Here is a 12,566-nt window from a genome sequence, read left to right as displayed (position 1 = left end):
GTTCATTCATTCTTGCATTCAACAAACATTCGTTCAACAAATATTTGTAGAGCATCTCCTATGGGCCAGGATCGTGCCAAAGGCGCATCTACGAATCTAGAAAACCCCTGCCCTCGGGGACCTTTCATTCTACGGGTGGGAGTCGTGATGGTGGTCGGAGGAGGACTGGATTTGGGGATTTGTTACTTGCGGGGGACACAGGATTGCCCGTGGGGCCCGCCTTCCGCGCAGAGCGCTGAGGGGTCCGATGTGACCTGTAGGCTGAGACCCCGGCTTCCCCTTGCCTAGAGGCCGGGCAGGGGGCGCGGACCCCGGGGTCGCGGGGCTCGTGGGCGGAGGACGCAGGGCGGGCCCGGCGGGGCTCGGCTGCGGCCCGGGCTGTGTCTGCTGCCCCAGCGGCCGCGCCCCTCCTCCCTTTCCTCCCGCGGAGGCTGACGTGGAGTCAACAGCGCGGGCGGCCGCGGGAGGCGGCGGCGCAGCGGCTCGGAGGCGCCGGGCCCTCTCGGGGCCGCGCGGGGCCCGGGCAGCGGAGGCGGCGGCGGTGACGCCGCGAGGAGGAGGAGAAGGAGGAGGAGGAGGCAGGGGTCCAGGAGGCCGGCCCGCGCATGGAGGAGGAGACCATGAACGGCGACCGGACCGAGAGCGACTGGCAGGGGCTGGTGAGCGAGGTGAGGCCTCGGCGCCGGCCAGGCGGGATGGGCCGGGCCGAGCGGCCGCCGTTCTGGGCCCGCGCCCCCAGAGAGACAGAGAGGGGAGGGACTAGCGGGGGGCGCGCACCCCAAGCGGCCGCGGCTGCCGCCCCCGCGCGACCCCGCCAGGTGCGCCGCTCCTCCCGCACTTTCGGGTCTGCGCGGGCGCCACTTTCTTCGGCGCCATCTGGTGTCAGCCTTTGGGGAGGGGCCTTCCCCCCAGGCAGGGGTTGGCCCTGGATTGGAGGCTGAAGCCCTGGGATCCGGGAGGAGAAGGTGCCAAGCCCCACCTGCCTGCCTGCTCGCCACTGTTGTGGAGCCAAACCATTGGACGCCTGGGACTGAAACGGGAAGGTGTTGCCATGGGGTAGAATCCGAGCCCTGGGGTGGCACCTGGGCCAGATGGAATTCGGTGGTTCGAGTTGAGGGAGTTCGGGGGTCCGTCGCAGCCGTTCACTCATTCACTTGCTCAATTCAGTCAACACGTGTTTACTGCAGGCCTACCATGTGTAAGGTGGGGAGGGGCATTTATCAAAAAAGTGAAGCACAGGTGCAGAAGTGATTCGATTTGTGGAAGCACAGAACAACGTGTCCCCCTGCCCTGAGACTCTTTTGTCATAAACATACCCTGGGGGTCCGCTTTCAGCCTCCTGTGCTATTTGCTCTTCAGTCCCCGCTAAGAGAAGCTGCTGGCCTCTCCAGGTGAGAGGGAACGCGGATGTCTTCCTCTCGCAGGTAAGTTGCCCTGATTTGCCACCATTTGTGGGGGCAGTTCCTGGTGTTACTTACCCATGCCAGGGAATTTCTGAAAACCAAGCTCCAGCCCAAGGCCAACTTGGGGCTTCCTTTTCTTTAATCCTGTGCACACAATGCGGAGTGTATCAGTTTGCTCTTATCTTTCCCTTGTGGGGTATGGGAAGGGAAACCCTCTACTGTCTCACTCCTTTCATCGTTTTCTGGGTCTCCAGGTCAGTCTGATAATAGTGCTTCATGCCCAGTGTGTGCAGAGCATTGTGTTTCTGAAGAGGAATGACATGCGGTAGCTTCTGCCCTAGTTTAGTTTGCTCGGCGTTGGTCTAGTACTTGAAAGCTCTCCTAACTGTCTGGTGTTATGATCCATTGTATTGCAGCCTGGCTCCATCTTCTCAAACTGACAGGCTTTATGTCAAGGGACAGATCCTCTGGGGACCTTGTTTCTGGTCCCATCAAGAATCATACTTAGTAGTCGAGGAGCTGGAGGTAGTTCTTCTTAGAAGTCCGGTGTTAGGCCCTTAAATAGCAGCAGAATCTTCACTACTCCAACAATTGCATATCAGGTGCCTGTTAGGAGTCAGGTACATTGTGAGGTGCTTGGGATTCAGTGGTGGATAAGACAACTCCCCTACCCTCAAAGAACTCCTGGGGATTTCATGATATAGTCTGGGAGGAAGGTCACACCATAGACAGTAAGAGTGAACTAAAGGATGGAATGACTTCAAGTGCTAAATGGCAGGGGTGCCCCTCAGTGGGTTGGGCTTACCTCCACCTTGCGCTAACCACATTATTGAACAATGGGTTTCCTCACTAGGCTGTGTGCTTTGTTTGGCTCATTATTTCCAGGGCCTATACACTGAGCTCTGTATGCAGCAGGTGCTCAAAAAATGTTTGTTGAATAAGTCAGTGGATCCTGAAGTAGGTCCTTCAGGAGTTTGCCTGCCCATCCCAGCAGAGTTTCTCCAGAGTAACACCTCCTTAACTTCACAAACATGAGGTGAACACATAGCCAGGGGCCTTGGGGGAGGTGAAAATGGGTCTTACTTCCCACCTTAATAATAACTAATGACTATTTCTTTTCTTTCTTTTTTTTTTTTTTTGAGACAGAGTCTTGCTCTGTCACCCAGGCTGGAATGCAGTGGCCGGATCTCAGCTCACTGCAAGCTCCGCCTTCTGGGTTTACACCATTCTCCTGCCTCAGCCTCCCGAGTAGCTGGGACTACAGGCGCCCGCCACCTCGCCCGGCTAGTTTTTTTGTGTTTTTTAGTAGAGACGGGGTTTCACCGTGTTAGCCAGGATGGTCTCGATCTCCTGACCTCGTGATCCGCCTGTCTCGGCCTCCCAAAGTGCTGGGATTACAGGCTTGAGCCACCGCGCCCGGCCTAATGACTATTTCTTGAGTGCATCCTTCATATTAAGCATTTTACATGGCCTCATACTCACAATGACATAAGGTAGGAATTCTTTCTTATTTTACAGATAAGGAAACAATGGCTCAGACAGGCTAAGGAACTTGCTCAGAGCCTCACATCTGGTAAGTGGAAGAGGCAGGATTTGAATCCTGGTCTGTTGGACTCCTTGCTTGAGCCTCGCTTGTCTGAGCCTTGCTAGGCCACACTTTCTATTTTAATCATTACTCATCTGTCTGTATCTTCTGCTAGATGGCAGGCTCCCCAAGGAAGGAGACCATGTCTGATTCAACTTTGAGTCCCCAGCAACTGGATCGCTGTTTCTTAGAGTATGGCCTACAGATCAGCTGCATCAGAGTCATTTTGGGTGCCTGTGAAAAATTCAAGTTTATGGGTCTCTCCCAAATTTATTGTGAATTGAATTATGTACCCCGCCTGCCCCCCACCCCCTGCCTGCCATAGATGCATCTGGGAACTAACCCCAGTAGGTGCGAATGTGACTTTATTTGGAAATAGGGAAGATATGATCAAGTTAAGGATCTTTGGATGAGATCACCCTGGATTTACGGTAGGTCCTAAATCTAATGACTGGTATGTTAGAAGAGAAAGGACAGAGATTTAAGCTGCAGACACACAAGGGAGCAGGCTATGGGAAGATGGAGATACATGAAAGGAAGACCATATGAAGACAGAGGTAGAGATTGGAGTGATGCAGCCACATGGCAAGGCATGCCAAAGGTTGCTGGCAGCCCCCAGAAGCTGGAAGAGGTGGATTATCCCTCAAAGTCCCCAGAAAAAGACAACAGCTGACACCTTGATTTTGGACTTCTGGTCTCTGTAACTGTGAGTGAATATGCTTCTGTTGTTTTAAGCCACCCCATTTGTGATCATTGGTTACAGCAATGTATTAGTCCGTTTTCATGCTGCTTATAAAGACATACCCGAGACTGGGTGATTTACAAAAGAAAGAGAGGTTTCATGGGCTTACCATTCCACATGGCTGGGGAGGCCCCAGAATCATGCTGGAAGGCAAGGAGGAGCAAGTCACATCTTACATGGATGGCAGCAGGCAAAGAGAGAGAGCTTGTGCAGGAGAACTCCTCTTTATAAAACCATCAGATCTCATGAGACTTATTCACTATCAGGAGAACATTATGGAGGAAACTAGCCCCATGATTCAATTATCTCCCACCAGGTCCCTCCCACAACACGTGGGAGTTATGGGAATACAATTCAAGATGAGATTTGGGTGGGGACACAGAGCCAAACCATATCAAGCAGCCACAGGAAACTAATACACCTACTGCTCAAAAGTGCCTGGGGGTACAGCCCCCTGATCTGCCTTTCTTACAAGCTGAGCTGCCCAGGTGATTCCCCTGCCCAATCAGGTTTGACTGGCAGGGGTTCCATGGGTGTGACTGGGTCTGGTACCAGCCAGGTAAGATTCAGGGAAGAGTGTGCTCAGCAGCTGTGGTGTTACAAAGTGATTTGGGGACCTGGCAAAGGACCTGAGGAAGACATCGCTGCACAGCTAATCTGCACTACATGGGATTTTCGTGGACTTGCATTTATTTCTGCAGAAGTCCTGGGTGCTGCCTCCCACCCTGGATCCTCTCTCCATCACCTCTCTTTCACCTCATCATCACCTGCCCAGAGCCCTGTCCTCTCTTTCAATCGGTTTGCTTCCTCCACTTGCCTCGAGGAAGCGGTTTTCATTTAAAACGATCCTACAGAGATCAGTTTTATTTTCATATATTTGGTATAATAAGCTGAAATTACAGCCTTTTCTCAGGCCCTGAAGTAAACACACCCATGCGTGTGAAAGAAGCATGGCCGGGGTTCTGTTTTGGAAATTAAATGTCTGGGGAGGGGCAGATGTTCTTATTGCCACCTGAGGTGAGCTGTCAAAATTGGAGACATTTCGAAGTGCAGCTGTGCAGGCAATCAATAACTTTTTATTTTCCAAGATAAAAATCCTGGTCATTGCTCAGCCCACCACTCTATGATAAACTATACATAATTCCATTTCACTGTTTGAATTTTGGTTAATTAGATAGCAATCAATCTCCTATTCCTTAAGCATGTTGTATGCAGGAGCCAGGAGGCAGAAGACAGTTAACCGTGGGCCTCCACCCAAAGTAGAGACTGATTTTTGGTTTTTCTTGTTGTTGCTTTAGAGATGAGGTCTCACTCTGTTGCCCAGGCTGGAGTGCAGTGGTGCGATCGTGGCTCACTTTAGCTCCATCTCCTGGGCCCGAGGGATTCTCCTGCTTCAGCCTTCTGAATAGCTGGGTTACAGACATGTGCCACCATGCCCAGCCATTTTTTAAAAATAGAGATGGAGTCTCGTTATGTTGCCCAAGCTGATCTGGAGCTCCTGGCTTCAAGGAATCCTCCTGCCTCAGCCTCCCAAAGTGCAGGGATTATAGGCATGAGCCACTGTGCCTGGCCTAGCCACTGATATTTGGAAAGGAGAGGTTGAGTAGGTATAGAGACCAGCTCTGTGGTTAAAGACCCAGCTTTGGGTTTCAGTTGTTGGCTTTGACTCTGAAGATAATAAGAGACCTGGGGGTAAGTCTTGGCCCTGCCTTTTTCTTGGTACGAAAGATCAAAAACCCAAACCAAAGTGGATAAGCTTAGAGGAAATTTATTGGCTGATATTGTAGGTTGTATTGTGTCCCCAAAACAATGTATTCAAGTGCTAACACCCTCCCCTCAACTGCCACTACACAAACACCTGTGAATATGACCTTATTTGGAAGTAGGGTCTTTGCAGATATAATCAAGTTATGATGAGGTCATCTTGGGTGGGCTCTAATCCAATGACCTGGTGTTCTTATCAGAAGAGGCAAATTTGGGCACAGAGATGCACAAAGAGAAGAAAATGTGAAGACACAGACGGAAGAAGGCATGTGACAACAGAGGCAGAAACTGGAGTCATGCAGCTGCAAGCCAAGGAAAGCCAAAGATTGCTGGCGACCACCAGAAACTAGGACGAGGCAAGGAAGAATCCTCCCTGAGAGCCTCACTGGGGAACACGGTCCTGCCAACACCTTCATTTTGGACTCTAACCCCCAGGACTGTGCAACAGTTGAATTCTGGTGTTTTAAGTCCCCTGGTTTGTGATAATTTGTTATGGCAGCCCTTGAAAGTGAATATAACTAATATGACTAATAATTCCATGCTAGGGCTGGCTTTCGGCTGATTCAACACTAAGACAGTTTCTCTCCATCTTTGAGTCTGCTTGCTGCCTGGCTTTGGTCTCAGCCTCCCATCCTCTCAAGTTCAAGTCCAGAGGGGAAGACGAGACTCTTCTCTAGCAGATCCTGTGAAACCCTGGGATGCTCCATTTAAATCCACTTAGATCACTCACCTATCCTGCAAGAAATCGCTCAGGCGGGTAGTGATCTGATTGTTTTAGGCCCGGAGTTGTGTTTGGAGCCCTGCCCCAGGATACATGGACTGTGAGTGGAGCTAGGGTAGATCCCCAAGTAAAATTGGGGGGCTTCTTTCCAGAAGAGGGAGAATGGATGTTGAGGGAATGACTGCACCATGTAACTTCTCTGAGCCTCTTTTTTCTCGTCTTTAAATAGGGTAATAAAAGTACCTACCTCATAGGTGATCCTAATTGTGAGGATCAAATGAAATAATAATGCTTGCGAGTACATAGGCCTCTGCCAGGCAAGGCAGCAGTAGAATAGTGAGCTTGAACCTCAAGACAGAAACTCTGGTTTGTGAAAACTATAATTTGCCATAATGCCTTAATTTTGATTACAAGTTTTTGTTGTTTGAATAGTGGAAATGTAATCTGCATGTGAAGCCACACCACTCCCTTTCCCTGAATTTGTATTTTAATTCTAGGGGACTTATGAAATACTAAGACTAAGGCTAAGTCATTGGCTGGGGTGCTGGGGTGGGCTGTTTTTATCTATCCACAGGCTCCTAATTTAGTCTAGTATCTTGCCCTTGGTCACTCTAGGTCACTGTTGTGTCCTCTCTCATCCCCCCTCAGATGTCCCCTGGCCCTCTGACTGTCTGCACCACGTCCATGCTACTTTTGGGTGAATGAAGAACAAATTGATGAACTGCTTTTCACTGTTCTAGGCATGGTGAACTTTGCTGTCTTGCCCAAGGTGGGGCAAGGTTTATTCATTTTTAAAATTTGGCTGAGCACGGTGGCTCATGCCTGTAATCCCATCACTTTGGGAGGCTGAGGCAGGCATATCACCTGAGGTCAGGAGTTCAAGACCAGCCCACACCCCCGTCTCTACTAAAAATGCAAAAATTAGCTGGGTGTAGTGGCACGTGCCTGTAATCCCAGATACTTGGGAGGCTGAGACAGGAGAATTGCTTGAACCCAGGAAGCAGAGGTTACAGTAAGCCAAGATTGTGCCACTGTACTCCTGCCTGGGTGACAAGGGTGAAACTCTGTCATAAGATAAGATAAGATAAAAACTTTGTTCTGCTGCCCCTGAGTTACTCTAGGGCTAAATTATTATACTGCCCTCAAATCACTCTGGGGCTATGGGAAACTTTGGGAAACTGTTGTTCACACAGCATGTCACAACACCAAGGCTGGGTCCAGGGAACTGGGGATTAGTTTTCACTTCCTAAGAAATAAGGCTGTATTTGTTAGGGTAAAGTCTAAGCCACTATAAGAAATATGCCTGCCTCCAAAATAGAGTGGTTTAAATAAGGTAAGACATTTGTGTCTCTTTCATGTGAGTGTGGTGGTTCAGGCATGGAGGGCGGCCCTGCTCCGTGAGTCATCTAAGAATTCAGATTTATCTTGTTACTCCATGATTAGGGTATGGTCCTCATCTGTGTGGCTGAAGCTTGTTGCTGCCACATTTGTGTCCTAGTCCATGGGAATGGGGAAAGAGAGAAGGGGGAACTCCAGGGCAAGGGGCTTTTCTTTAATTAGGGATGAGTGGAGAATTGTACATATCACATCTGCTCACATCCCATTGGTCTGAGCATAGTCATACGGCCACTCCTAGCTGTAAGAGAGGCTGTAAATATAGTCTTTAGCAGAATGTGCCCATGTTAACTTTGGGAGGGTCCTATTAAGATGTAAGAGTAGGCTGGGCACCGTGGCTCACACCTGTAATGCCAGCACTTTGGGAGGCCAAGGCAGGTGGATCACCTAAGGTCAGGAGCCTGGCCAACATGGCAAAACCCCGTCTCTACTAAAAATACAAAAATTAGCTGGCCGTGGTGGCGCGCGCCTGTAGTCCCAGCTACCCAGGAGGCTGAGGCAGGAGAATCACTTGAACCTGGGAGGTGGAGGTTTCAGTGAGCAGAGATCGTGCCACTGCACTCCAGCCTGGGCAACAAAAGCAAAACTTTATCTCACAAAAGAAAAAAAAAAAAAAAAGAAACAAAGAAGAATATATAGGACATGGAAAAGATAAGTTATCAAAAAAAAATGAGTAGGTTGACATATCAAAGTTAAAAAGTTATTCTCTTTGGAGGACTCTGTTAAAACAATAAAGAGTCACAGACTGGGAGAAAATATGTGCAGAACACACATCTTGTATCCAGAATATAAAAGGAACTCTCACTACTCAATAAGAAGAAAGGCCAGGTGTGGTGGCTCACTCCTGTAATCCCAGCGCTTCGGGAGGCCGAGGTTGGTGGATCATGAGGTCAGGAGTTCGAGACCAGCCTGACCAACATGGTGAAACCCTGTCTCTACTAAAAATACAAAAATTAGCCAGGCGTGGTGGCATGCACCTGTAATCCCAGCTGTTCGGGAGACTGAGGCAGGAGAATTGCTCAGCCTGGGCAACAAGAGCGCAACTCCATCTCAAAATAAAAACAAAAAACAGAACAAACAAAAAAAACCTAAAAATTAAAAAGACAGAAAACTGATCAGTGATTGCCAGAGCCTGAAGGTACAGTGAGGAAATTGGCTGCAGAGAAACATGAGAGAATCTTTTGGATTTATGGATGTATTGTGTCTCGATTGTGATGATGGTTATATGACTGTGTAAGCTTGTTGAAGTTCATGGAACCTTACACCTAGAAGGGATGAAATTTTCTCCAAATTATACCTCAGTAAACTCAATATTTTTCGAAAGGAGGTGAATGGATATTTAAAACAGCCATTGCTACAGAGAGCTTTAGTCCTTATCTCTCCAATTCCAGAGCTCATCAGGTTTCCATCAAAACTAGCTGTGCCCCCCAAATTTCAGCCCCGAGTCCTTGCTCTGCCCTCTCGACCCCAGGCTGGATTGGGCCAAGCCCAGTGTTCCTCCTTGGAGACATAACCAGGCTCTCCTTTGTACTCTGATTCTGCCCTTTTCTCGACTTGGAAGATCATTTCTAGTCTTTTGAGGAGTTATGGTTGAGGGCACCACTGGAGAGACTCAACTGTGCCCTCGTATCTTCAGGAACAGGCCCTCAAAATGGAAAAGCCAGTCAGTTGTTACCTGTGTTCTGCTGGGCTGTGCCTTTCTTAGATGTAAAGACGGAATGTCTGGCTTCTTAAAAAGGGAGAGAGAGATGTGGGGGAAAATTAGGGTAACGGTTGCAGGAAATGGAAGCAAGGTAGAAAGATAGGCTGTCAGTTAATATTTTAAAATACTCTTTTGTTTGTTTGTTTGTTTGTTTGAGATAGGGTCTCACTCTGTTGCCTAGGCTGGAGTGCAATGGCACAGTCTCGGCCCACTGCAACCTCTGCTTCCCAGGCTCAGGTGATTCTCCAGTCTCAGCCTCCTGAGTAGCTAAGACTACAGGCATGAGCCACCAATTCCTGGCTAGTTTTTCTATTTTTTGGAGAGACAGGGCTTCACCTTGTCGTCCAGGCCAGTCTCATATTCCTGAGCTCAAGGCAATCCATCGGTCTCAGCCTCCAACTGCTGGGATTACAGGTGTGAGCCACCACGCCTGGCTTAAAATACTCGTTCTTATTAGCTGTTATTATTAGATAAAAACACCATGCACAATAGTGAGCAATAGATCTGAGACACTAATGTAGTTGGTGAGGCTTGATGGAGTGGGGAAAAGCTTCTTAGAAGTTGAGCTTTAACTGAGTCCCTTCCCTTTGGTTGAAGAGGGCAAGGGAGATCATGAGCAGGCATGAGCACTGGGCCGAGTTGGTGGCCTTTGCAGAGATGCTCCAGATAAAGGCAGAAATCTCTGGGTTGAGGTACAGCAGAAAATGAGATTGGATAACCAGAGAGGACCAGATGGTGAATGACTTCAAAAGCCAGGCTGCCGGATGTGCCCTGATATAGCTGGTAATGGGGAGGCACTGAACGCTTTTGTTAACTGGAGAACAAATTGATGAAAATACTGGGGATAGGTTGGTTTCCACTGAATTCAGTTACTGCGTCTGTACTGTCTGCAAGGTACTATGCCAGGCCGTGATGATATAAAAACTAATTTGGTGACCCTGCCAGGAATCAGGGAAGGACAATTTAGGAAGAGATACCAGTAATCTAGCCTTTTCTGTCACCATCAACATTCTCAATTATTTCCATTGCACCTAAGTCCTACCACTTATCATGTAGTTTTCAACCTAACCCTTGACTTATCTGTCTCTCCTCTGAACCCAGAAGATCTTGAAATCTTTGAGAGTAGGGACCATATGTAACTTTAGCACTTAGCACTGTACTTTGCCCATTGCAGGTACTCCATACACATGGAATGTATGAATGCTTGGATGTTTGAATGAATGAGGTGTTAAGGGGTTACAGCATTGGTGAGGATAGAGAAAAAGGGATGGCTATGGGAAACATTCTAAAGGAAGACCCCTACAGCAAGTCATGGCTAGCAGGATTGGAGAGATGGAATAGAATGAGTCCAAGATGGCCCTTGCTGCATGGCTGGAGGGTGGTGGTACTGGAAGTGACAGGAGGTTAGGGGATATGAGTCTGATGAGAAGAACATGGGTTCTCTTCAGAACTGTGCCTCATTCAGAGTTTCCTGGGAGTACTTGAGCTCTTGAGAAGCAAGATTAGTGCTTATTGGGAACATTTTCGATGAGCAGCTATCTTCATAGTGGCAGGCTAATTTCAGAGTAAGTTTATTAAAATTAGTATGTGGGGGAAAGTGAGCTCAACTGCTATTTTTAACTGATGGGATTCATGTTCTCTCCTGTGCAGGGAAATTCGCATATGTGCTCCTAAAATTGACAATTTCCACTCTTATTATGTTTAAAAAAATTAATATAGTGAGTTTCACTTTGAATAAAATACATTGGCTGAAGATGAGAAGAGGACTTTGGCCAGTCCCTGAATGAAAATGACCAGAGTGAATGACATTTATTACTCACTGCCTGGTTTTCCACCCATAAAACCATACCGGGGCTTTGGTACCTCCTGGCAGAGAAGTTGCTTAAGTTTGAGGGTCCGCACCTCTCTCTGGCCCATCAGGCAGAATGGTGCCATTCTGGTTCCCAGAGAACACAAACCTTTGGTTGATTTTTACTTTGAAGTCTTTCCACTTTCACCTCTTCTGGTCCACTCTCTTCATTATCTGAAGCTATTTTATTGCAACAAACACCCTAATACTGTTCAGGGTATCAGATTTTCTTCAAGTCCGCTTATCCTCTGTACAGCTAGCCAATTAAACCACCTTTAAGAAAAAACATTTTTCACAACGTCCTCTTACTCAGAAAGCTTCAGCGGTAGTTCTCCATCACCTGGTGTTCGAGGCTCTTCAAGCTGGACTTGACCTATCTTTCTGCCTCTGTCTCATTGCTCCCCGCATAAGCTGGCTGCTTCAGTAAAAATAATCTGCCATGTATTCTGGCTCCCCCACCTTTGTCTCACACCCTGACCTCTTCCAGGTGGGCCTCCCACTTCTCCGACCACAGCCTTCACCAGTCCTTTAAGGTGGGGTGGAAACCCACATCCCTCCTAAAATCCTCCATGATGCCAGTCTTGAAGTGAGCTCTTCGTCCTGTTGCCTTATGTGGCTTGGCTTAAACTGATCCTTTCACACTCACTCGCTACCTAAGAAAGAGAGGAGCCTTGTCTCTGTGTAGATATTAACTCCTATATAAGTTGACAAGCTCCTTAGAGGAAGGACTGCGGTCACCTATGTTGGGGCAGGAGACAGGAATTCTGGAATGATGATGTGTCATGCACTGGCTCAGGTGTGCAGGTCCTGAGGCAGGGCACTGATACAGAATACAGAACGAACCTGATTCTGGCCCATTTGCAGAGCCTCTACTTTGATCTCACATCCTTATTTAGGGAGTAGCTCATGGATGTGCCTGCCCACCTATAGCTCTATTAATGGCAGGCACAAAGGTAGAGGTCAGCGATATCAGGAGTGAGCCACCATTGTAGTGAGTTGGCTGGTTGATGTGAAGGAGGAGTGAAGGACAGCCCTCATATGTCAGTGGGACAGGATGTCTAGCAGAGGAGAAGGTCAGCATTCAATGTGCTGGTTACATAGTGAGCATTACTATGGGCAAAACCTTCTGCATATGACAGTTGCCTTCAAGGAGTTTGCTGTCCAGTGGTGATAGAGAATGGGGATGAGGTCACTACACTGTGATGTACATTGTGATAAGCATTCTTCAGGTTAAGGGGAGGCTAATTTAGATTGGAGGATTGAGGAGGGTTCTTAATGGAGGTGGCACCTGGGCCAGGAAGGTTGGGCAGAATTTTAGCAAATGGAGATGTAAAGGAAGGGTGTTCTAGACAGAAGGAATGGAGATGGCAAAGGTGCAGATGTAGCAAAGTGCAAGACTTATTGG

General features: G+C 48.3%; 1 protein-coding gene across 3 annotated transcripts in view; it reads left to right on the top strand.

Moving 5' to 3' along the window:
* Nucleotides 1-490: 490 nt before the first annotated feature.
* CCDC149 (coiled-coil domain containing 149) overlaps nt 491-12,566 on the top strand; it is a 104,626-nt gene continuing 92,550 nt past the window's right edge. For 2 of the 3 annotated variants that reach the window (XM_025386690.1, XM_025386689.1), the window contains exon 1: nt 491-668. In XM_025386690.1, the coding sequence (XP_025242475.1) occupies nt 606-668 (63 nt within the window). In that variant the 5' untranslated portion in view covers nt 491-605. Of the gene's footprint in view, nt 669-2,921; nt 2,977-12,566 lie in introns of all 3 variants that reach the window. The other variant, XM_025386691.1, reaches the window with a different exon arrangement.

This window comes from Theropithecus gelada, chromosome 5 (genome assembly GCF_003255815.1).
Source record: "Theropithecus gelada isolate Dixy chromosome 5, Tgel_1.0, whole genome shotgun sequence".
Taxonomy (NCBI): domain Eukaryota; kingdom Metazoa; phylum Chordata; class Mammalia; order Primates; family Cercopithecidae; genus Theropithecus; species Theropithecus gelada.
The sequence above is the reverse complement of the archived record's forward strand: the minus strand, read 5'-3'. Positions and strand labels throughout refer to the sequence as shown.